Source organism: Lytechinus pictus, chromosome 1, assembly GCF_037042905.1.
Source record: "Lytechinus pictus isolate F3 Inbred chromosome 1, Lp3.0, whole genome shotgun sequence".
Lineage (NCBI taxonomy): Eukaryota > Metazoa > Echinodermata > Echinoidea > Temnopleuroida > Toxopneustidae > Lytechinus > Lytechinus pictus.
The window spans coordinates 9123334-9150456 of NC_087245.1; the positions used below are offsets into that span (position 1 = coordinate 9123334).

A 27123-nucleotide genomic window follows, 5' to 3' on the forward strand; every position below is an offset into this window, starting at 1 on the left:
ATTTGTTTTAAACTGCTGGCTAGGCGTGATAATGAGACCTTTAGGGTCGCATATACCCTTACCGCTACCATACATGAGTGCCCCCGCCCCCCCCCCCCCTAGGGTAGTAAATGAATAAGGACTTTTCGATGTACGTACGGATGATTAAGAACAGAGTCAGTGCATTGTCAAATGTCAGTTTACGGGCATTTGAAAATACGGTGACATGAAATTTGTTCCTACGACAATTGATCCTGGCTTAATTTCGTCTAAGATGAAGGGTTAGGGTTGGGATTGCAACAGGGTTTTAGGTTAGGTTTAGGGAAGGGTATAGTGTTAAACTCAGGGTTGAAGTTGGTCATTATTTTGATTAGTGTGTGGAATTTAGAGCGCAGCAATTGTCGCCAGAGCAAATGGAAACAAATTTGGAAACAAAAATTATCTACAAGTGTTCATAGAATAAAATAGAAATCAAAGATACTACACTAAGGTGATTAAATTAAGCGTATGTAAATAATATAAAAAATAATAAAAAGAATGCTATAAACATTTCTACTTGCTAAAGAAAGGTAATGACTGCTAATATATTTTAATAGGAATATAATGCCCATTATTTCGTGGTAATGGAAAAGTAATATATATGATATAAAAGTAATGCCCATTAAATCCTTAGAATAAACATTTACAATATAAAAGTAATTCCCACTAATAAGCTAATATCTATGAGGCAGAGTCTATTGAAAAGTATATTCTTGATGATCGAGTAAAAGGTAAAGGTAAGATAAAACACAACAATGCCAATAAAGTTTATTATATTTTAGATGATTTTTTTCTATGGGAAATTTGAAAGAAAAGCGGACTAAAATTGATATCATAATCATTTTGTCATATCATTTACATACACTTTGAACAGTGTCTCATTTTAAAAAGATCGTAATAGTAAAATGGTAGGGATTATTAAATTGTATTCTGATAAATCATTTGAATAACGCCAATTATTATGCTAAAAATGGTAAACATTGAAATGAGGTATCAACGTAGACTTCTATAATTTTGAATTTTATCCTTTTACCAATGTATAACGCAATAAATGCAAAACCTGAAATGACACAAATGACACCACAAAAGATAATATCGTATCATATCCATCGTATTCTACACCAATGACAACCAGTTATGGCTTCGAAAGTCCGGACTGTTCTTATCCTTCTTTATGCCTATGAAATTTCTTCTTCAGTCGCAGTATCATCTGTCGTACTGTTGGTATGGTTAGAATGATTTCTTACTCTTCTTCAGGAGATATGACAATTGAGGTAGGTCGGAGTTTCCTGCAAAATAAATACTATTTTTAAGTAAACGCTGAGGTAATAAATGAATTAAATTTTAGTTGATACTACTACTATTACCTCTGCTGGTGGTAGTGGTGCTGCTGCTGCTGCTGCTGCTAAAGCCGCTACTACTTCTACTTCTACTACTACTACTACTACTACTACTACTACTACTACTAGTAGTAGTACTACTACTACTACTACTACTACTACTACTACTACTACTTTTACTACTACTACTTCTAGTATCTCTACTACTTATACTATACTTAATTGCGATAATAATGATAATCATGAATATATTAATAACAATGACAACAATAATGATAATATAGCAATGATAATAATCAATAATAATAATAATGCAAAAAAATATGTATTACTACGGGAATTGTAAAAAGATGAAGAAAAGGGAAGACGATTAGGAAAGAAGAATATTAAAATGATAGAATTGTCGTATATCAACTCTTCTATTGCAATGAGGGAATAAACTCGAGAATAAAGATATCACGTTTAGCAAGATCACCCCCCCCCCCCTCCTTCTCTCACACTCCTAAGATCATTCCTCATTTACTCACGTATATGTAACTCCAGCAGAGTCCATCATCATTTCAGATGCTTTCATGAGGTAGATGTTACTATCCCTGTACTTATCAGAGGCGTAGAAGACGTGTTTAATGCCTGCTTGTATAATCATCTTGGCACAGTCGTTGCAGGGAAACAGCGTGATGTAAATCTTACCCCCTCTGACGTCACATCCCTGCTTCTCCATCAATGCGTTAAGCTCTGCGTGAGTCACTGCATGAACATTCATGACAGTAGATGTTCAATGGCGACAGTAGGACATTTTAGATTAGGTGGCAAAGATTTAAGCTTAATTTCTGTTTATTTTATTCAAGAGCTCTTTGTTACCGATCATGAAATTCTTTTTTTAAGTGGGCATTCTAAACGGTATGAATTGGTTTTGTAGTTGCTCATCTGCATGGAAGGGAGCTAGGCGAACGATTGCTCAGAATAAGTTTTTTTTTTCATAAGGGAAAATAAGCACATTTAACGGTATGACACAGTATGCAATTTAAGATTGCGGCGGAGGTTTACACAGCTAGGCCTTGGAATGCTTGTCATCAACAGAGTGGACTTCCAAGGGAAACAAAAATCATAATTTTGATAGTAAAATTAGGCATGGAGTAATTCTTTAATTTCAAATTGCTAAAGAATTGCCTCTTTTATTTATCATTTTTTATGGGTAAAGGGGGAGAATTTAAGAAAGTTTTCCTCACGATTCATTCAAAATAAATTTTATCTGCTTACATTACAGACTATATAATTAAACGCTTAGGGGCATTTTCACGGTAACTGACGTTACACGGCACAATTTTACACACTTTTCATTGTGTGTATGATTATCTCTAAAACAACAAATGATGGGAGTTTGCTTTTGAAAATGCCCTAAGAGCTCTCTCTAGTCATGCTAGTGGAAATTATTATTTTACAGCTTGAAAAATTATCTGACATCACTTTGTTACTTCCTACTGTATATTGAAGATATTTATAAATAGGTCAGTAAGTAGCTTATATTCAGGGGCCTGGTTTGAAAAAAATATACAAGCCCCCCCCCCAAAAAAAAAAAAGTGTTTTATACTCCAAAATAAAAATTATTTTGGTCAGAATAAAATAACAAGGAAAAAAGGTTTTTCTCTCAAAAACCTCATTTCCTGGTGGTGCTGCCTCTGGTGTATAACATACGCACCACCCCTCCCCCTCATACATCTATTCAGCAGCCCCGCTTCCCAGGGCTATGCCCATATTCCATTAACAGGGCTATTTTAAAAAGTTAGGCATGACTTTTTGAACTGCGGAAACATATATTCAAGTAGTAAATCGATCCCGACAGGTTTAATTCCGAGCTAAAATTGAAAATGATGATATACATTCCATTTTTTCGAAACATATTTTAATGTATAATTTAGTGACGTACAGATGGGCGGGAGATTTGGGCGCTTGCCCCCTCCAAAAAAAATACGACCAAGAAAAAGGAAAGAGAAGGGTGAAATGTGATATCATTTTCTGAATGCATGGTCGTCAGAATAGAGGATTATCTTTTTGTGTTTGGGGGACTGATCAATAGATGTCCCCCCCCCCCCATGAACAATGAACAATTGATAATCCTCTGTGGCTCTGCTGAAGCCCATGAAAAAATATTTAAATTTTGCGCGATACGCCATATCTGGCCCCTCTAAATTTTTGGCTCATTACGCCACTAGAATAATTTGTCAAAGTTTGGTAGGGTTATTCGGTCCTAATTTTTTAAAGCATTTGGGAAGTTTGGGGGTATCTATTTCAGCATCGGAACATGTTCCGGTTGTTCAGAAAAGCATGAGTATAAAGTACACAGTGTGGTCACAAAGTGTACCGTGTGAAGATTGCAATTCACAACATTGGACTACTCAAATTCAACAGTTTGAAGATGATTTAAGATCATTTCACATTGTGTTTTACATCGTATTCCAATATGTGAACGCACTTTGGGAAACAATTAATGTTGGACAACAGAGTCTTTTCAGCAGAGCATGATTCGGGCGACTGTACATGTAAATATGAATTAAGAAGACTTGGGTAATAATTACGAATGATACTTACCATAGGGAAACTTTGTATCATATTTATTTTTGAGATCACGTTCGTCCCATGGGAACTCATCATCTAAACACCCGTCTGGCATTTTGTTAAAACCAGTACCGGCCAGCTTGCCATCCGAGGTTACTATGCATGCTCCCACCTTGTAACAATGAAAAACATTCACCAGCATTATTAGAATTGATGGTTCCGTATTAATTTACGAGGAAGGGAGGGGAGGGAGGGGTAGACATGAATCGTTATCGTTGTCATCTTTCTTTTCTTTCTTGAATGGACTGGCTTTATAAACCGTATACTGATCCTCGACCATGTCTATTTTGCCGAGATGTGTCGGGTTGGAGCATTGCAATAATTTCTGTCAGTTCTGTAAATGGATTGGGCGGCAGCGTCTGAAGCTTTAAATCAGCTTTTTTATATTTCAAAATTAATATAGAGATACTCTACACGTTGTACAGATTCTTGAAAATAGGTTGCTTGATTTATTGTGTTATGCAAGGGCATAAACGTAGTCATTGCAATAATCTTCAATATAAAACATAATTCTACTAACATCTACCTTTTTTTAACTGGGTCATTCAAAGATATTCATTTCATTCAAAATATTCCCATGTAGATTTGGACCTACCTTTACTCAAGTAATGTAAATATTAAGATAATAAGCAGGAAGAAAAGTCATGTTTGATTATAAATTAAGATTTTAAACTCAATTTTGGCTCTCTCGAAAACCGGCTTCCTATTAATGATAGACCGGCGAAATGTATCACCCACAAAGAACAACAACAATGACGATCAAGCTGATGATGATGATGATGATTATGATAATGATATTAATAATAATAATGATAATGATAATTATAATGATATCAATAATGATTATTATAAAAATAATAACAATAATTAAAATAACAGTAATATTAATAAAAACAATAACAGTAATAATAGTAATTAATAACGAAATATGCATTGATCAATTAGACTGCCAGTCAATCTTTTATTGTGCTGATACTTCTTCATTTGTTTACTTTGAAGGATTTGCAAAAATTATCAAATTTTATACTGTATATACCATACGTACGTAATAATTTTGTTTATTTACGCAATTACTTTTCTCGCTCGCTCGTAGATTTTCAGAAATAGTGCACTGTATTACAACCGTCATCCCACTAAGGATTTTATTGTACAACTAGATGTAATGGTTACTAAAGGAATAATACATACCGGTGTAACTGGATCCTTGCTCCTTTGAGCAGTTAAATGAGCTGCAATCATGAAGTACTCGTCATCGCTCAAGAATTGCTTCCTGGGACCTATATGGAACCTTAATTTTTTATACAAAAGTTTATTTCTTTGTTTGTCTTTAAAGGACAAGTCCACCCCAACAAAAAGTTGATTTGAATAAAAAGAGAAAAATCCAATAAGCATAATGCTGAAAATGTCATCAAAATCGGATGTAAAATAAGAAAGTTATGATATTTTTAGGTTTCGCTTAATTTCACAAAACAGTTCTATGCACATCCTGGGGCCCGTTTCATAAAGCTGTTCGTAAGTTACGAATGACTTTACGCACGACTGGTGACCATTTCTTGTTCTAAATGATATCCCTATGTAACTGATTGAGCGCCTTAGAACAGGTTCCAGTCGTGCGTAAAGTCATTCGTAACTTTACGAACAGCTTTATGAAACACCACCCCGGTCGGTATGCAAATGAGGGAACTGATGACATCACTCACTCACTATTTCTTTTGTTTTTTATTATAGGAAATATGAAATCTTCTAATCTTCTCCCCATTGTCCTGTGAAACAAAGTTTTATTTCTCCCTGAACATGTGGAATTACCATTGTTTAGCAATTTATGGGTCTATCAAGTTTGTCCTTATGGTCAAATCTGTAAAAAATTAAACAATGTTTAATTCAAACAATAAAAAACAAAATAAATTGTGAGTGAGGGACATCATCGATTCTCTCATTTCCATATGACTAAATTGTGCACATAACTATTTTGTGAAAAATAAGCGAAACTTTAAAATGTCATAACTTTTTTATTTCAAATCCGATTTTGATAAAATTTTCAGCCTATTGCTTGTCTGATTTTGCTCTATTGATTAAAATCAACATTTTTCTGAGGTGGACTTGACCTTTAAAACAAATTTAGATAAAATGAAATTTAGAAATAATTATCTGCATGTGATCACGGTGCTGACATCAGAAAATAAGAATACAAAATGGAATATATATAAATCTTTCCTAAAACAGTACTAACATATTGTTTGTGGGGGGGGGGTGTTAGTAATGACCTTCCTTTAGAGACATTTTCTTGCATTTTTACTGGAGACGTATTACAACCATTTCACAATTCATGCCAATCAATCCCTCATCTTATTACTAACCATTTCATATAGTAAACTCATCATTTGTAACAAGTTCCGGTCGGCCAAATAAAATGAATCTGTGTGTGCGTGTGTGTGTGTGTGTGTGTGTGTGTGTGGGTGTGGGTGTGTGTACACTATGTAGGCCAGCAGGAAGCGTCCTCGGTTGGCGTACCTTGCTCGCGTATGTATTGAAATGAGCTTGGCTAGTGAATTAAATTCAATTTTAGAGTACATAAAACCTCAAACACACGTCCCAACTTTGGCAATTAGACCAAACAAAACAGTATGCACATGTTATGTACCTTTCTAGTAACTTCAGAAAATGCATACAATCATGATGGAGTATTCGATGTTATACTCTTTTTATTTTCTCTCCTCTATTCTATCTGTTGAAATCAACTTAATGTTCGGATGATGTGGAAGTTCTTACTCTCGTGACACAAAATTTAGTGATTATTCAAACCATTTATTTTTTTACGATTGATATTCTGGTTAAAATGCAATGATTCTTTTTGTGATCAAATGTCTTGTATTACCGTGTCCTGGTTATGGGATGGAAGGGTGGAAGAAAATATATTTGTAAATGTTGGTTATGATAATCAACTCAAAATTTTAATTACCAAAATTGTCAAAATACTAACCTTATTTTCAGTGGCGTAGCGTGGGTCATGGCATGGGGGCGGCACCAGCAAAAATTTTGAGTCGCGCAAAGCGCGCTCAATAGCCGGGTAAACTGACATAATAGAGACATTTTAAGGACTGTGCCATTATAATGATATGTATCTCACTGACCAAATAACGCGAGCGCGAGCTGACATTTTTTTTATATTCAGACTAAAAAAGGGACACTATAAGCAAATTATTGAATCATGATACGTGTGCGTACCTGTCTTACTAAACAAACAATGCAAGCTCGAACCACGAGCTGAATATTGACCGCAAACAGGGACATTTTAAGGACTATTATTTAGGAATTCATGAAGAGCATACAATCTCACCATAAACGTCTAATTCGAGCGCCAAGCGCGTGATGATCTTTTTTAGAATTACACCTAAACACATGAAGCACTTTTAGTAGTCATTGTTATCATGAACATGATACATATCTCACAAATCAAATATTGTGAGCGCGGAGCGCGAGCTGCAGAATTTTTGATATTCAGACCTGAAGAACAACATTCTATGGCTTGCAGTACTTCATTAAGACCATACGCATTTCCCTAACCAAATGATGAGCTCGAGCTGAAACATTTTTTATATTCAGACCAGAAAAAGGGATATTTTAAGGAGTGTTTTTAGGAATTCAAGAAGAGCAGACAAATCTCACCAGTCTATGCGAACGTAAGCATGGACTGAAATTTTTTTATATTCATACTTTAAAAGGGTGCAGTCACTCTAAGTAGTCATAAAAAAGAATCATAATATGTGTCACCACATGAAATAATAACAGCTTGAAGTGCGAGGATATATATTTGGTGTATATCGACTTGAAAACAAAATGTTTTAGTACCATTTAATCTCCTTGAACAGGTGTACCATTTATCTCATTAAACAGACAGTGCGGACACGTGTTTCTTGACGTTAAAACAAATCTTATTATAATAAAATATCATATAAGATGGGTTGTATGAGAGAAGGCTTCTGATTGGTCAATTGCCCTCTTCTTGAAAATTACGTAATCCGGTAAATGGCCACGATATATTTCAACTCGGCCTGCGACCTCGTTAAAATATAAACGCACGCGAGAAAAATGAAATCTATGAACACTCATATTATGGCATATGAAACTCCTCAGCATGCACTAAATGTATAATATGACATAATATAATATGATACAATAATCCCTTCTTCCTTCCCCACTACGTTTCTCTTTCTTGTCCCTTTTTTTCTCCTTCCCCCGGGTTTTTTTTGCCAGCCGATGGGAAGGGGGGGACGTGCCCCCATAGTCACACTACTGCTTATTTCGCTAATACTAGCCACGTGCCTACATTCATGACATTAGATGGTAATTCGTTTCTTCATTATGGATCATGAGATTTGTGTAGATCAGAATCCAATCCCATCAAACTAATATTGATTGGACAGCGTAATATCATATTCCCTTTCTACAAAATTAATATTTACAAAAATTTAAGGGCAATTATTCTAGTAACAGTAGAAAAGGGCAAAAAAAATTATAAACAATTGTGAGACAGGTAGCCCCTCGCTCGTAACAAATAAAGATCATAAGTATAGATAATTGAATTGAATTACTTATGTTAGACACTTTCTTATAAATGGGTTTAATCAAATATTACAGATATGTTGATTATAGCATAAAGGCCGGATTGCAGCCCTGCCTATCTGATCGCGGAATGGTCTGATGAAAGAAGAGAAGGGCGTGGTCATCAAATATCATTTTTATTCCCGTCACTAATATTGTCATTACATAGGGAGATGGCATGCCGGGGAGTTCTCATTTTCTTTTTATGGTTTATTTATTTCAAGTAAATCAATCGTACACATACTGCAGCTAAAAAGTTGAAATGTATGCATTTACAGAGGTATAGCAATTTCACAATACATGTAGAATAAGACAATGATATAATAATGATAAAACTAATGGCACATTAAGGAAAATCCAGTGTACATTATGAAACTATGGTGGAAATATTGACAAAAAGGTATTGCACTATGTTTAAAACGGGAGGTCCTGCATCTGTATCGCATATACATGTACTTTTGCGTAAAGTCATGCTATCAACGTTCCTTTCCGGTAACCAGATTTTACAAGGCGGGTTTTGCTAACAGATTTGCTAACAATGCAAAATCATGATATAATTGTTTGCGTCTATCTGTTAATGTATTCAGTTTACATCGTTTTAAACATCTTCATAATTCAAATGATTTTTTTTTTGCCTAGTATAATCTTACAAACTTTTTTTCTGGATTCTTTCTAATTTCTGTCATGATCAATATTCAATAAATCAATGCATGTCTTTCCTGGAGCATGTTCTGTCCATCACCGTTGCTGATTATATCCTGGTACAGGAAGCCAGACATGATAGAATATAACAAAACAATCAACACGAAATAAGATTATACCAAGGGCATGCAAAAGATTTGTATTATAAACTTGGCATCTTTAGTCTCTTCCAACTTGTCTCTGTCCACCTCATTTAATTCTGTGAACACTATAATGGGAAAATAGGTGTGCAAAAGATATCGCAACGTAATCTTTTTCCACACTTCCTCAGAAGCCCAGAAAACCTTGCATGAAGATATATTTTAATCTTCCTCGAGTATTACCTATCTCCGGCTAACCAATTTCCAGGTCACCCAGGTGTCACCCTTTCGTGAACTCTCTAAATTACATCACTTTCGTAATAATATTTGCACAGAATTAGGACTACGAAACTTATGACAAATAAATATTTGATCACAAAGGAAGAAAAATCGCCGCTGAAGTGGACGCAGTGCTGCCCCCATGAACTCATTTGGTTTTTGTCGGCAAATACACCAAAGGAGATGAAACAATAGGTGGATGGTGGAAAAGGGAAATTAAAGAAAATGACAAGATAAAATGAAACGACTTTAGAGGAAAGGGAAGAATGATTTCTAATTTTTTTTCTTCATTTCTTGTTTTTATTTTTGTTCTTAATATCATTTGATTCCTCTTCTTTCTCCTACCTCTCTCTGTACCACATCATATCCCATTTCACAAACACCAGTGGCAAATGAACTCAGATTGAAGGAAATGCCTTTTAAAACCGCTTGCTTGCTTTTGCATTGTGTTACGATACTGCAACAAATAACAATGAAAAAAAATTAAAATTTAAACTTGATTTCCCTTTTTTTTTATTACAGGAAATATAACAATCATAACAAAACACAAATAAATATATATTGGTATATATATATCAATCTCTTGAAGTGCTAGAGGTAAAATTCCGAAGTGATGATACTATATCCAAGTAATAATCCAAGTAGGTTGGCGATCGAAGATTCCGTATAAAATGAAAGTTCACAATGATGGCGATGATGAAACTGATGTTGAAGCACGATGACGATGAAAGATAAGTCACTGTAACGAGTTGAAATGTCCGTGAAGACGATGTTGATGATGATTAACAGTCAATTTCAGCAATCCATGGGTTGAAGAGTGTTCATTAAAACAGGTTGATGATCTCGATGAGAACTGAGAATTCCTGTCGCAAAATAACTGCAAACAGTTCATTGATGGTGGTGTGCAAGTAATTCCACAGAAGATAAATATTCCAGGTGGAAATAAAGTCTGCTCTGGCATAAGTCTGGCGTGAAACTCTTAGCTCTGATCTGATATGATTTATCCTTGAAGAAGCTTATATACAAATTATTCACTATTCTAGAGGCTTGTCTAGTATTGTCTACAAAAAGAACATTCTCCTTCTTTCTGGAGCAATCAAATTCTAAAACCTTCTTGAATGACCTCACTGCCCGAGGAAGCTCTATTGTCCGCCTTAAATAACAAAATTCCTCAGCCTATTGTGTAGCCTTCTCCATCATGTATCTTTGCAAATTGCAGAAATAACAGAAATTACTTTATCTCATTAAATATAGTGCCTAATAAAACTTTACTGCCAGGACATTCTGGAATATTCTTAAAGAGAAAATAACTAAATAAATGAATGTAATTACTCTTACAATTCTTCTTATATATAACAATCTGAAAGTATATTGATAATAGATATCGTATTACAAAACTGAGTATGCATTATGTTTTTATATAATAGTTTTGGTAAACAAAGTCATTCGGGTAAGATGATCTAATCTACAGAAAATTCAAATAATCGTGGTCTTTACCCTATGTATATTGCAAAATATGAGGTCTTCTGTATTTAGATAATGTTTTTTTTTTCTTTCTCGATTCGCTCGCTATAAAAATTTAAGACCGGGCATTTCCTGACATTAAACGTGGTGATAGGGTCCATGCCGTTCTTACAGTACAAGGGTGCGGAAGAAATTTGAAAGGGATGGGGCTGAACTGGAATTTGGGAATGAACATGTCTTATTATGATGGTAATTTTTACGCCTGTCTACATAATTACAGAAAAAAGGTGATGTAGTCCCCAGCCCCCTCCCTTTGTTCCGCAATATAACTATCCTTTAGATCTATATTTATTTTGTCCCTCATTTTGATATATTCGAACTTATAAGTTGTCCTATTTTTCTCACTCTTTTATCATGTGTATTTTTCCTTCTGATTTGAAGAGCCATTCATTACCATCCCCTTATTCGACCTTTACCTTTCAAAATGTGTTTCCATCGTTTTTATAGTATAGGTCACGTTCTTATTGTTTCAACTGATATTTATTATGTCATAATCACGATAAAGTACATGTTTGTTCTCCAACTTTTGACAAGATAAAATATTAGATTGCAAATCAGAACAATGTGTAAATATCAATTTCCTTATGATTAGTGTTATATTGTAAACAGTGGCGTAACTACGGGGGGGGGGGCATGGGGCACGTGCCCCCCCCCCCCCCCATCGGCTGGCAAAAAAAAAACGGGGGAAAAGGAGAAAAAGAGGGAGAAAGGAAGAGAAACGTAGTGGGAAAGAAGAAATTATTGTTCATTAAAATGTTATATTATAATTATGCTATGTTATATTACATAAGAAACATTTTTTTTTCATTACTTTATATGAAACATAATTTGCTCAGGGCCTGTCTTCATTGTTCCTAGTGCTCGCATTGTCTGTTTAACGAGATATATAATCCTGTTGTACTCAAACCTCCCGTTTTCAAGTCAATATAAGCCAAATATATTTCTCGCACTTCGAGTTATTATTGTTTTATATAGTGACATAATTATGCTTCTTTTTCATGAATACTTAAAGTGATCGCCCCATTATAATGTCTTAATATTAAACATTTCCTGTCCGTGCTTACGTTTGCATCAGTGGATTGGTGAGATGTGTCTGCTCTTCATGAATTCCTAAAATCAGTCCTTAAAATGTCCCTTTTTCTAATCTGAATACCAAAAATTTTCAGCTCATGCTTCGCGCTCGCATAATTTGGTTAATAAAATACGTATTGTCTTAGTGCATTCCTACAAACCAGCCTTAAAATGCCCCTCTTCAGGTCTGAATTTCTTTAATTTTCCCTTCTAAAGTCCTTGCAATACTCGATTAGAGAGATGCGGATGATAATTACAATGAGTGCAATTGCTTCATGTGTTTAGATGTACAAAATCGGCAAGCGCTTGGTACTCGAATAAGATGACTATGGTGATTGGTGAGATATGTATACTCCTAATGGATTCCTAAAATATAGTCCTTAAAATGTCCCTGTTTGGGGTCAATATATAAAAAAAATTCAGCTCGCGCTTCGCGCTCGCATTGTTTGTTTAGCGAGACAGGTACGTATCATCATAACAAAAAATTGCTTAAAATGTCCCTTTTTAGGTCTGAATATCAAAAATGTATATACTCGCATTATTTGATCAGTGGGATACATATTTGTTTTATGGCACTATCCTTAAAATGTCTCTATTAGGTCAGTAAACCTGGCAACTGAGCGCGCTCACTAAGTGACTCAAAATTGTTCTGGTGCCCCCCCCCCCCCCCATGCCGTGACCCACGGTACGCCACTGATTTGTAAAGTTGTATTCTCCCCCCTTTCTAAATTTTCGAAGCTCATTTTGATCTATTTTGGTCTTTTTCATACTATGAATATGGCATTCACTGTTCACGTGCCATTCGTCGACCGGACAAAAAAAACGAATGTATCTAACTCTCTAATGAAATTTTATGTGGTACTAGGGAATACCAGATTGGCAATAAAATCATTTGTATGAAAGAACCCCCCACGTAAAAGAAAAGACTGAAGCAAATGGATAGGAAAAGGATAATTATTGTTGAAAAAAATAGATAACAAAATACTAGGCCTTCGTATACACGAAGTAAGCAAACACAAGCAATCATATTTATCCTCTTGTAATAATCACAATAAAAATACTTACATTGTATTATCATTATTATTTGATTCCTCGGTTGTTTTCTTCTCAGTGCTTCTGTTCATAATTTTTATTAGTCTCCTGTAAATTATTCAGACAGTTATATGTCTCAGGCATTCCATACGCACGATCGATCTCAGAAAAGGACACGATTCAGAATGGAGATCAAAGTTTCGAGATCGTTTTAGAGATCGGTTGAAGTGACGTGTTTGCCAACAAAGTTTGACCTGAACGACTTCATTTATTTAAACGAAGTGCAATTGTATCTGGATTAGGACGAATTTTATTTTTTTTATGTGTGACTGTTTGAACGCCCTCAGGGACAACGGTAGACCAGCAGCACCATGATTGATGCTGCTGAGTAGGGGCATCCTCCCGTTTTCATTTGTCAATATCATTTTATATGTATTGTTATCATTTTTAACGGAAATAAATTCAATTCAATATATCGACGGAACCGACTCAAGATTGACCTTCGGATTTGTCGGTATGACTATATAGCATAAATCAGTGGGCTGCAGTTGACTTGTCCTACTTCATGTATTCGATGGAATCTCACCTGGATGTGAATTAGTTTTCCAAATCAACAAACATCAGCTACAACATGTATTTAACAAAACGATGCGCCCGAATTTATTACCCGGTCATACCCGTGATCGATTCATTACTACAAACTCATGGGGTAGCCTATGATGCTAAAAATTCTAAGAGATGGAGGCTTTCTTTTTCAAGGTTTGTAAATGTCTTGAAATCAGTGTAGTTTAAAGGGATGTGCGGGCTGAAAATGTTTATATCTGAATAAAAAGGGTAGAATTTACAAAGCAAAATGTTGAAAATTTCATCAGAATCGAACAATAAATAACGAAGTTATTGAATTTTAAAGTTTAGCAATATTTTGTGAAAAGGCACGTCATCATGAATATTGATTAGGTGGGTTCATGACGTCACGTCACCACTTTCCTTTTTCTTATGTTATGACATGAAATCAAAATTCAGATGATCTTTGTAGGTTTGCATGGTGGAGTTTATAACGTGGAGAAGGTTTACGGTTCACCATGTGTAATATGAAGAAGGGAAGGAAATACAGGCAGGAAAATTGAAATAGAAAGACGAGAAAGGATGAAAAGAGGAAATTAGAAGGATTCTTTTCTTGAAAGTGAGTGAAGTCCTGAAAAGGACTGTAAACCAGATGAGATGAGCTGAATATGGCTTGAGCTAGTAGCGATGGTTTGACTAGTAGCAGGATGACAGTCAACCTGCCCGAAATGTCGAGTAACCTTCATCCTGCTACTACTAAACCTACTACTAAACAATCGCTATACTCAAGCCATATTCAGCTCATCCATGTCATCTCATCTGGTTTACAGTCCTTTTCAGGACTTCACTCACTTTCAAGAAAAGAATACTTCTAATTTCCTCTTTTCATCTTTTCTCGTCTTTCCATTAAAAATTTTCTGGCTGTATTTCCTTCCCTTCTTCATTTTACACATGGTGAACCGTAAACCTTCTCCACGTTATGAAATCATAATTGTTTCATTTATTGTGTGTAAATTATATGTCTTCATTATAATGAAACAAGCTGCAGCAAGGAGTATCTAATGCACTAAATGAGTTGTCATTCTTATTTGTTAAGTTCATGTTAGAAAAAAATTGAATATAAACCTAATTTCATATAATAAAATACAAAAGAACAAGTAGGGATATGAAATGATCGGTTTGCTCATAGAATATTCGTGAAGACATGCCTAGAACTTTTTAGAACTAAAGAGAACTAACTCTGTGCTACAACTAGCTGCATGTCCTTACAATGCATTGCCCCAATCGTCTTTGCCATGTAAGGTGCCTAATGATCTCGAAAAAAGCACAATATGGATGGATGGCCGTTGCACTTTGTGTGTGTTTGTTTGTCAGCAGCGCATAATTTGCAATTAAAGGAGAATGAAACCCTTGAAACCAGCTGAATCCATATCAAAGAGAAAAATCAAAGAACCATGGTAACAAAATCGTTATTTGGGCCGCAATTTTTGCTAGCCTCTGATAGCGGATGAAGTGGGTAGGGGTGTGTAGCTTGTATTTTGTATGCACTCTAAAAATATTCGTTAAAAGTGCTCCATGAGGGTAATCATGTGTCCAACCAACATTGGGCATTTCTTTTATTTATCCAGTGTGATGAAAATTTTGCCATTCTAAAGTAATTGGTGCTTATTTTTTAACCTTACTGGACAATATGCTTCCCCAAATTGGTTGGAGACATAATCGTGTCGTGGTGGTAAAAATTTTACCCAATATTTTTTTTACAGTGTGGGTGTCAGCCTGTGCGCCCAAATGTAATAGAATGAATGTAAAGGCGGTCTTCCTCTATTATATTATTTGAACTATAAGGATATTTCAATTCAATTTAAATAAACATTCAATTTCTTCAAATTTCACCAATTATCATTTTTCAATATGAATTATACAAAATTATTTGTCATAAAAAATAGATATATAACATTTTTTCACAAACATCTGTTAACAAACATTTTTGTTACCCACTATATACATGAATTTAGATGTTTTTAATCTACCTGATTATCTGTTTATTTTTTTCCTTTAATTCTTCCTAAATTGATCCAGGAAGGGTCGCGCTACACGATCACAAACTGAAAATAGTGACAATGGAAAAAGTGATCTATATGATTTGATTTGTTTTTATTACTTTAGCCAAGGGGAAAATACCTCATTAATAATTGACTAAATGAAGGACAAGATTTGTTATTTTCATTACATACTAAGATGAGTTACAAAAGACTTAGTCGAGAGGATTGTCTTTCAGAACAAAAATCTGTCTGTTTTATAATAGCCAAAGGGCACATAGATAATGAAGAGCGTGTCGAAGTTGTGATATCATTATGAAACATATATTTTAGCCGTTGGTCACAAATCGTAAGATTTTACGGGGGAGTGACAACTTATAAGGCTTTAATTTACTTTCTGTCAATAGCCAAGACACTTTACTGCGTACATGTTACCGGGATAGCAGTACGTTCTATCAAGGGTCGACAGAATGTTCAATCTCATGTAACAATACAAGCAACCGTTAATATTCGAAGGAACCTATTTCAAGACAAGTGTTACTTCAGTTTATAAGGTAAGGGTAAAATAAGAATAGGGGTAATTTCGATAGATCTATTGACCCCCCCCCCCCTTTATTTTTTAGTGAGTCTGATAGTTTTCGAATCATTAGCATACCATCCGGGCATATGAGTCAACGTATAGATGTAGTGCTTATGCTATATTATAGGGTAATCGTGTAACTCGATCATTCGAAAAAGGGCCCCTAATTTCCAAAAGGTGAGGTTAATGGATACTAAAAAATTAGCTTTTTGAATAGGTGCGCCTCGTCACAAGACTGGTGATATTTGTGAACGTTTGTGAAAGTTTCCTTTAAATGGCATGCGATTCTGAAACCTTTAATAACCCCATTTCAAGTCCTCAACTACTTTTATCTTGGCAAGATAATTCTAAACATTCTAAACAGTATAGTCTTGTGATATTTGCCCACTTGAATGGTAACACACTATTTCACTATACTCAGTACTTTCATACAGCAAAAACTATGTACCCAGTAGCAGTGGCGTACCTAGGATTTTCCACAGGGGGGGGGCAAAACCGTCCGCCCAAAAATTTGACAAGAAAAAAAAAAAAAAAAAAAAAAAGGTCTTCGAACACAAATAAAGGATTTCGTACCAGAAAAAAATTGACAAGCAAAAAAAAAATAATAAATAAATTTTGTTGGATTAAAGCATGAAAATTTCAACCTTGTTTCTCTTTTATATATATATATACATATATATAAATGTGTGAAGTTATACATGTACAACAGCTTTGGCAACTCTTTTAATCGTAAATATTGTAAAGAAATGAATTAAGAGAACAATGGTAGGCGTAGCTTAAATCAAGGTTCCCCAGAGCTTTCTACCCTTTGGAAAAATTGGTGATGCCGAAAAAATGTATCTGCCGGGAATCGAACCCGGGCCCCCAGCTTTGAACGCCGGTGCCTTAACCACTAGACCACAAAGCAATGGCTTTGATCCAGCTGAGGCATGGCGGCTTGTCATTGTTCAAAACCCACCTTCACCCGACAAAGGAAATTATAATTGGTATAATGTCAAAAATCTGTCTATCTGACGGTCAATCGGATCGGGGTCGCCCTAGCCAATAACCCGTCTCTGTGGTCTAGTGGTTAAGGCACCGGCGTTCAAAGCTGGGGGCCCGGGTTCCATTCCGGCAGAGACATTTTTTCGGCATCACCAATTTTTCCAAAGGGTAGAAAGCTCTGGGGAACCTTGATTTAAGCTACGCCTACCATTGTTCTCTTCATTCATTTCTTTACAATATTTAAAATTAAAAGAGTTGCCAAAGCTGTTGTACATGTATAACTTCACACATTTGTATACTTTCTCCCATACGTGTACTGTATCAAAGCAATGGCTTTGATCCAGCTGAGGCATGGCGGCTTGTCATTGTTCAAAACCCACCTTCACCCGACAAAGGAAATTATATTTGGTATAGTGTTGAAAATCTGTCTATCTGACGGTCAATCGGATCGGGGTCGCCCTAGCCACTAACCCGTCACTGTGGTCTAGTGGTTAAGGCACCGGCGTTCAAAGCTGGGGGCCCGGGTTCGATTCCCGGCAGAGACATTTTTTCGGCATCACCAATTTTTCCAAAGGGTAGAAAGCTCTGGGGAACCTTGATTTAAGCTACGCCTACCATTGTTCTCGTCATTCATTTCTTTACAATATATATATATATATATATATATAGTCATATCGTTATATATTTATTTATTCATACATTCATTTATTTACAGCTTGCGATTCCCTTACGACACTGCTATAAAAAGAACACGGTGTCACACAGTGTGATCACAGTCTGTTCACATAGTGGACTATGTGATAATTTCATTCACCCTCAGGTGAAATGCTCAAATTTATATAAAAAAGTGTAAATATTTTCACACTGGACACCTCGACAGTGTGACTGTTTACAGCATGTTCACATGGTCGAATATGTGATATTATGTGTTTCACACTATTAAAATGCTCATATTAAACAGCGTGAAGATCATTTCACATTGTGTTCGAGAGGCGTCGATCCTTGGGGGCAGGAGGGGACAATCGCCCCATCAACGAAAATATGGGGGGCAACATAGCGTTTTGCCCCTCCCCCTAATAATCCGTACAAGTGCAAAAAGAAAATAAAACTATAAAGTTACACAAAAATAGGCAAGTCAATCAAATCCATTATAAAATTAGGTTTTTACATCTATAGTACAAAACAAAATTATGATTTTCCGCGCGCTCCGCGCGGGAAATGATTCCATCTTTTATTGGAACTTTTGTTAAGGTACATTCACGCAGGAATTTCAATATATAGGCATTCTTTTTTGCCAATGAATAAACTAGAAAGTGGCAAACGCTTTTTTTATAGGCGGATCCAGGTGAGTTAGGTATACCTGGAAGTTGATTTTGAAAAACGACTTAAAATTCCCCTTTTCATGACTGCTTTATCATTAATTTCGGCTCGCGATTTGCGCTCGCATTATTAAAAAATATATCTATGTACCCATGCACCCTATTCATAATTAAAAAAGTGCTTAAAGTGTCCAGTTTTTAGGTCTTAATATCAAAAGATTTATGAGGCTTGATAGATATATAAATAAGATAATAACATATCCATGAATTCCTAATGATTACATTGTCCCTATTTTCAGAATGGGACATCAACGAATTAATCTCGAGTTTAGGAAGAGGAATAGGAAGGTAATCATTATTTTTTTTATTATGACAAAATGTCCTTAAAATGTCCAGATCCAAGATCAAAAATGATAATTAAAAATAATCAGAATATGAAGAAGGGAAGGAAATACAGGCAGGAAAAATTGAAATAGAAAGACGAGAAAGGATGAAATGATTAAATTAGAAGGATTCTTTTCTTGAAAGTGAGTGAAGTCCTGAAAAGGACTGTAAACCAGATGAGATGAGCTGAATATGGCTTGAGCTAGTAGCGATGGTTTGACTAGTAGCAGGATGACAGTCAACCTGCCCGAAATGTCGAGTTACCTTTATCCTGCTACTACTAAACCTACTACTAAACAATCGCTATACTCAAGCCATATTCAGCTCATCCATGTCATCTCATCTGATTTACAGTCCTTTTCAGGACTTCACTCACTTTCAAGAAAAGAATACTTCTAATTTCCTCTTTTCATCTTTTCTCATCTTTCCATTTAAAATTTTCTGGCTGTATTTCCTTCCCTTCTTCATTTTACACATGGTGAACCGTAAACCTTCTCCACGTTATGAAATCATAATTGTTTCATTTATTGTGTGTAAATTATATGTCTTCATTATAATGAAACAAGCTGCAGCAAGGAGTATCTAATGCACTAAATGAGTTGTCATTCTTATTTGTTAAGTTCGTGTTAGAAAAAAATTTAATATAAACCTAATTTCATATAATAAAATACAAAAGAACAAGTGGGGATATGAAATGATCGGTTTTCTCATAGAATATTCGTGAAGACATGCCTAGAACTTTTTAGAACTAAAGAGCACTAATTCTGTGCTACCACTAGCTGTATGCCCTTGCAATGCATTGCCCCAATCGTCTTTGCCATGTAAGGTGCCTAATGATCTCGAAAAAAACACAATATGGATGGATGGCCGTTGCACTTTGTGTGTGTTTGTTTGTCAGCAGCGCATAATTTGCAATTAAAGGAGAATGAAACCCTTGAAACCAGCTGAATCCATATCAAAGAGAAAAATCAAAGAACCATGGTAACAAAATCGTTATTTGGGCCGCAATTTTTGCTAGCCTCTGATAGCGGATGAAGTGGGTAGGGGTGTGTAGCTTGTATTTTGTATGCACTCTAAAAATATTCGTTAAAAGTGCTCCATGAGGGTAATCATGTGTCCAACCAACATTGGGCATTTCTTTTATTTATCCAGTGTGATGAAAATTTTGCCATTCTAAAGTAATTGGTGCTTATTTTTTAACCTTACTGGACAATATGCTTCCCCAAATTGGTTGGAGACATAATCGTGTCGTGGTGGTAAAAATTTTACCCAATATTTTTTTACAGTGTGGGTGTCAGCCTGTGCGCCCAAATGTAATAGAATGAATGTAAAGGCGGTCTTCCTCTATTATATTATTTGAACTATAAGGATATTTCAATTCAATTTAAATAAACATTCAATTTCTTCAAATTTCACCAATTATCATTTTTCAATATGAATTATACAAAATTATTTGTCATAAAAAATAGATATATAACATTTTTTTCACAAACATCTGTTAACAAACATTTTTGTTACCCACTATATACATGAATTTAGATGTTTTTAATCTACCTGATTATCTGTTTATTTTTTTCCTTTAATTCTTCCTAAATTGATCCAGGAAGGGTCGCGCTACACGATCACAAACTGAAAATAGTGACAATGGAAAAAGTGATCTATATGATTTGATTTGTTTTTATTACTTTAGCCAAGGGGAAAATACCTCATTAATAATTGACTAAATGAAGGACAAGATTTGTTATTTTCATTACATACTAAGATGAGTTACAAAAGACTTAGTCGAGAGGATTGTCTTTCAGAACAAAAATCTGTCTGTTTTATAATAGCCAAAGGGCACATAGATAATGAAGAGCGTGTCGAAGTTGTGATATCATTATGAAACATATATTTTAGCCGTTGGTCACAAATCGTAAGATTTTACGGGGGAGTGACAACTTATAAGGCTTTAATTTACTTTCTGTCAATAGCCAAGACACTTTACTGCGTACATGTTACCGGGATAGCAGTACGTTCTATCAAGGGTCGACAGAATGTTCAATCTCATGTAACAATACAAGCAACCGTTAATATTCGAAGGAACCTATTTCAAGACAAGTGTTACTTCAGTTTATAAGGTAAGGGTAAAATAAGAATAGGGGTCATTTCGATAGATCTATTGACCCCCCCCCCTTTATTTTTTAGTGAGTCTGATAGTTTTCGAATCATAAGCATACCATCCGGGCATATGAGTCAACGTATAGATGTAGTGCTTATGCTATATTATAGGGTAATCGTGTAACTCGACCATTCGAAAAAGGGCCCCTAATTTCCAAAAGGTGAGGTTAATGGATACTAAAAAAATAGCTTTTTGAATAGGTGCGCCTCGTCACAAGACTGGTGATATTTGTGAACGTTTGTGAAAGTTTCCTTTAAATGGCATGCGAATCTGAAACCTTTAATAACCCCATTTCAAGTCCTCAACTACTTTTATCTTGGCAAGATAATTCTAAACATTCTAAACAGTATAGTCTTGTGATATTTGCCCACTTGAATGGTAACACACTATTTTACTATACTCAGTACTTTCATACAGCAAAAACTATGTACCCAGTAGCAAAATGGGTTCATTCTTCAGGCCAGAATATACGTGTCGAGTTCAAATCACTTTTATGTCTTTTCCTAATTTCATATAAACAGCGTTTCAAAACGCCGATCGTAAACAGACAAAAAATGTGCGTTTACGATCGTTGTTTCTCCAGAATCACGGTTTCTGGGGAAATTATAATTCACTGAAAGGTAGTATTGATGATAATTTGTTTTAGTGTAATCACGTAAATTATTACGTTGAAAAGTATTTGCAGGCCGGACTTGCCATGCTCAGAAGAGGCAAACATTATGTTGATGAAGCATCAATGAAATTAGTGTAGTCGACAGGAAAAGAGGACAGCAATACTTATTTGAATATTATATATAATATAATATGATATATATAATGTGATGACAAGTTTACTTGTACCAAACGCTCTTGAGGTGTGAGTATGAAACATATTGTAATGAGGCCAACTCCTGCGTCATCTTTTGAGTTGGCCTCATCACAATATATTATATATATATATATATATATATATATATATATATATATATATATATATATATATATATATATATATATATATATATATATATTCGGTAGATACTCCACGTGTTTGAGTAATATTTAGAGAAACAAATTTGAAACTTTCATGCTTTAATCCAACAAAATTTATTAAAGTCCACAAATTTTCGACGAGTACATACCGTCGATCGCCCCATCAAAGACGGTATGTACTCGTCGGAAATTTGTGGACTTCAATAAATTTGGTTGGATTAAAGCATGAAAGTTTCAACCTTGTTTCTCTTTTATATATATATATACATATATATAAATGTGTGAAGTTATACATGTACAACAGCTTTGGCAACTCTTTTAATCTTAAATATTGTAAAGAAATGAATGAAGAGAACAATGGTAGGCGTAGCTTAAATCAAGGTTCCCCAGAGCTTTCTACCCTTTGGAAAAATTGGTGATGCCGAAAAAATGTATCTGCCGGGAATCGAACCCGGGCCCCCAGCTTTGAACGCCGGTGCCTTAACCACTAGACCACAAAGCAATGGCTTTGATCCAGCTGAGGCATGGCGGCTTGTCATTGTTCAAAACCCATCTTCACCCGACAAAGGAAATTATAATTGGTATAGTGTCAAAAATCTGTCTATCTGACGGTCAATCGGATCGGGGTCGCCCTAGCCAATAACCCGTCTCTGTGGTCTAGTGGTTAAGGCACCGGCGTTCAAAGCTGGGGGCCCGGGTTCCATTCCGGCAGAGACATTTTTTCGGCATCACCAATTTTTCCAAAGGGTAGAAAGCTCTGGGGAACCTTGATTTAAGCTACGCCTACCATTGTTCTCGTCATTCATTTCTTTACAATATATATATATATATATATATAGTCATATCGTTATATATTTATTTATTCATACATTTATTTATTTACAGCTGGCGATTCCCTTACGACCCTGCTATAAAAAGAACACGGTGTCACACAGTGTGATCACAGTCTGTTCACATAGTGGACTATGTGATAATTTCATTCACCCTCAGGTGAAATGCTCAAATTTATATAAAAAAAGTGTCAATATTTTCACACTGGACACCTCGACAGTGTGACTGTTTACAGCATGTTCACATGGTCGAATATGTGATATTATGTGTTTCACACTATTAAAATGCTCATATTAAACAGCGTGAAGATCATTTCACATTGTGTTCGAGAGGCGTCGATCCTTGGGGGCAGGAGGGGACAATCGCCCCATCAACGAAAATATGGGGGGCAACATAGCGTTTTGCCCCTCCCCCTAATAATCCGTACAAGTGCAAAAAGAAAATAAAACTATAAAGTTACACAAAAATTGGCAAGTCAATCAAATACATTATAAAATTAGGTTTTTACATCTATATTACAAAACAAAATTATGATTTTCCGCGCGCTCCGCGCGGGAAATGATTCCATCTTTTATTGGAACTTTTGTTAAGGTACATTCACGCAGGAATTTCAATATATAGGCATTCTTTTTTGCCAATGAATAAACTAGAAAGTGGCAAACGCTTTTTTTATAGGCGGATCCAGGTGAGTTAGGTATACCTGGAAGTTGATTTTGAAAAACGACTTAAAATTCCCCTTTTCATGACTGCTTTATCATTAATTTCGGCTCGCGATTTGCGCTCGCATTATTAAAAAATATATCTATGTACCCATGCACCCTATTCATAATTAAAAAAGTGCTTAAAGTGTCCAGTTTTTAGGTCTTAATATCAAAAGATTTATGAGGCTTGATAGATATATAAATAAGATAATAACATATCCATGAATTCCTAATGATTACATTGTCCCTATTTTCAGAATGGGACATCAACGAATTAATCTCGAGTTTAGGAAGAGGAATAGGAAGGTAATCATTATTTTTTTTATTATGACAAAATGTCCTTAAAATGTCCAGATCCAAGATCAAAAATGATAATTAAAAATAATCAGAATATGAAGAAGGGAAGGAAATACAGGCAGGAAAAATTGAAATAGAAAGACGAGAAAGGATGAAATGATTAAATTAGAAGGATTCTTTTCTTGAAAGTGAGTGAAGTCCTGAAAAGGACTGTAAACCAGATGAGATGAGCTGAATATGGCTTGAGCTAGTAGCGATGGCTTGACTAGTATCAGGATGGCAGTCAACCTGCCCGAAATGTCGAGTTACCTTTATCCTGCTACTACTAAACCTACTACTAAACAATCGCTATACTCAAGCCATATTCAGCTCATCCATGTCATCTCATCTGGTTTACAGTCCTTTTCAGGACTTCACTCACTTTCAAGAAAAGAATACTTCTAATTTCCTCTTTTCATCTTTTCTCATCTTTCCATTTAAAATTTTCTGGCTGTATTTCCTTCCCTTCTTCATTTTACACATGGTGAACCCCCGGGGGGGGGGGGGGCACTCAGTATAAATGCATAGTGGGTATGTGCCGCGGAGGGGATCCCCATTTTTACACTCAAATTTCCGTTCCAAGGCATAGCATTTTTGTCTTATTGAGAAAAAGAACAAAGAAAGCCGCTCCAAGGCATAGCATTTTCTTCTTATCGAGAAAAAAGAAGAAAGATACCCGCTCCAAAGCTTCGCATATTTTCCGCTACGCCGTTCCGGTCGCATTGATCTGCTACGATGAGCCGTAATTTTGGTGAAAAGCGGCCGGAGAGTAGTCTGCTGGGCAAACCCTTCGCTCGAGTTAAGGGTCTGAATGTGCAGCCTACTCATGCCTTGTGTACTGAAGGCTCGGAACAGCAAGTTTTGTATGTGCTAGTCTTTGCGTGGAGGCACACTTGTTGATCAAAGTTCCAATGAGGGTCTGTGCCTGCAGACTAGCCGGAGAGCGCTGTCCGACCATCGTCTCTGCGCTGGCGCAGCCGTCGCCTGTGCGCCGTGCTAGCTGCATGCACGTATGCTCGTTCCATTGGGATGCACACGCAGGCGACCCGTTCCAAGGACCCCCGTTTTCACAAACATTTGTAGTTCCGAAGCCCGTTCCGAGGACCCTCCTTTTTACAATAAGCCCGCTCCAAGGCCCCCGTTTTTTGTCTCGCCCGCGGCACACCCCTACCACTTTTTTTGGTCGAGTGCCCCCCCCCCCCCGGGGGTGAACCGTAAACCTTTTCCACGTTATGAAATCATAATTGTTTCATTTATTGTGTGTAAATTATATGTCTTCATTATAATGAAAAAAGCTGCAGCAAGGAATATATAATGCACTAAATCAGTTGTCAATCTAATTTGTTAAGTTCGTGTTAGAAAAAAATTGAATATTAACCTAATTTCATATAATAAAATACAAAAGAACAAGTAGGGATATGAAATGATCGGTTTGCTCATAGAATATTCGTGAAGACATGCCTAGAACTTTTTAGAACTAAAGAGAACTAACTCTGTGCTACAACTAGCTGCATGTCCTTACAATGCATTGCCCCAATCGTCTTTGCCATGTAAGGTGCCTAATGATCTCGAAAAAAGCACAATATGGATGGATGGCCGTTGCACTTTGTGTGTGTTTGTTTGTCAGCAGCGCATAATTTGCAATTAAAGGAGAATGAAACCCTTGAAACCAGCTGAATCCATATCAAAGAGAAAAATCAAAGAACCATGGTAACAAAATCGTTATTTGGGCCGCAATTTTTGCTAGCCTCTGATAGCGGATGAAGTGGGTAGGGGTGTGTAGCTTGTATTTTGTATGCACTCTAAAAATATTCGTTAAAAGTGCTCCATGAGGGTAATCATGTGTCCAACCAACATTGGGCATTTCTTTTATTTATCCAGTGTGATGAAAATTTTGCCATTCTAAAGTAATTGGTGCTTATTTTTTAACCTTACTGGACAATATGCTTCCCCAAATTGGTTGGAGACATAATCGTGTCGTGGTGGTAAAAATTTTACCCAATATTTTTTTACAGTGTGGCTGTCAGCCTGTGCGCCCAAATGTAATAGAATGAATGTAAAGGCGGTCTTCCTCTATTATATTATTTGAACTATAAGGATATTTCAATTCAATTTAAATAAACATTCAATTTCTTCAAATTTCACCAATTATCATTTTTCAATATGAATTATACAAAATTATTTGTCATAAAAAATAGATATATAACATTTTTTTCACAAACATCTGTTAACAAACATTTTTGTTACCCACTATATACATGAATTTAGATGTTTTTAATCTACCTGATTATCTGTTTATTTTTTTCCTTTAATTCTTCCTAAATTGATCCAGGAAGGGTCGCGCTACACGATCACAAACTGAAAATAGTGACAATGGAAAAAGTGATCTATATGATTTGATTTGTTTTTATTACTTTAGCCAAGGGGAAAATACCTCATTAATAATTGACTAAATGAAGGACAAGATTTGTTATTTTTCATTACATACTGAGATGAGTTACAAAAGACTTAGTCGAGAGGATTGTCTTTCAGAACAAAAATCTGTCTGTTTTATAATAGCCAAAGGGCACATAGATAATAAAGAGCGTGTCGAAGTTGTGATATCATTATGAAACATATATTTTAGCCGTTGGTCACAAATCGTAAGATTTTACGGGGGAGTGACAACTTATAAGGCTTTAATTTACTTTCTGTCAATAGCCAAGACACTTTACTGCGTACATGTTACCGGGATAGCAGTACGTTCTATCAAGGGTCGACAGAATGTTCAATCTCATGTAACAATACAAGCAACCGTTAATATTCGAAGGAACCTATTTCAAGACAAGTGTTACTTCAGTTTATAAGGTAAGGGTAAAATAAGAATAGGGGTCATTTCGATAGTTCTATTGACCCCCTCCCCCTTTTATTTTTTTAGTGAGTCTGATAGTTTTCGAATCATTAGCATACCATCCGGGCATATGAGTCAACGTATAGATGTAGGGCTTATGC

At 35.6% G+C, this 27123-nt stretch overlaps 2 protein-coding genes across 2 annotated transcripts in view; both read right to left on the bottom strand.

The window, feature by feature from the left end:
• The window catches only part of LOC135153222 (uncharacterized), a 1173865-nt gene that overhangs the window by 707981 nt on the left and 438761 nt on the right, over nucleotides 1-27123 (bottom strand). The gene's annotated exons all lie outside the window — the stretch shown is intronic.
• Nucleotides 553-13569, bottom strand: LOC129283499 (deoxycytidylate deaminase-like). Its single transcript, XM_064095363.1, has 5 exons — nucleotides 13298-13569; nucleotides 5163-5262; nucleotides 3948-4086; nucleotides 1886-2105; nucleotides 553-1307 (listed from the first exon to the last, which is right to left on the bottom strand). Exons 1-5 carry the CDS (start codon nucleotides 13354-13356, stop codon nucleotides 1262-1264), a joined length of 564 nt encoding a protein of 187 aa, XP_063951433.1. The 5' UTR covers nucleotides 13357-13569; the 3' UTR covers nucleotides 553-1261.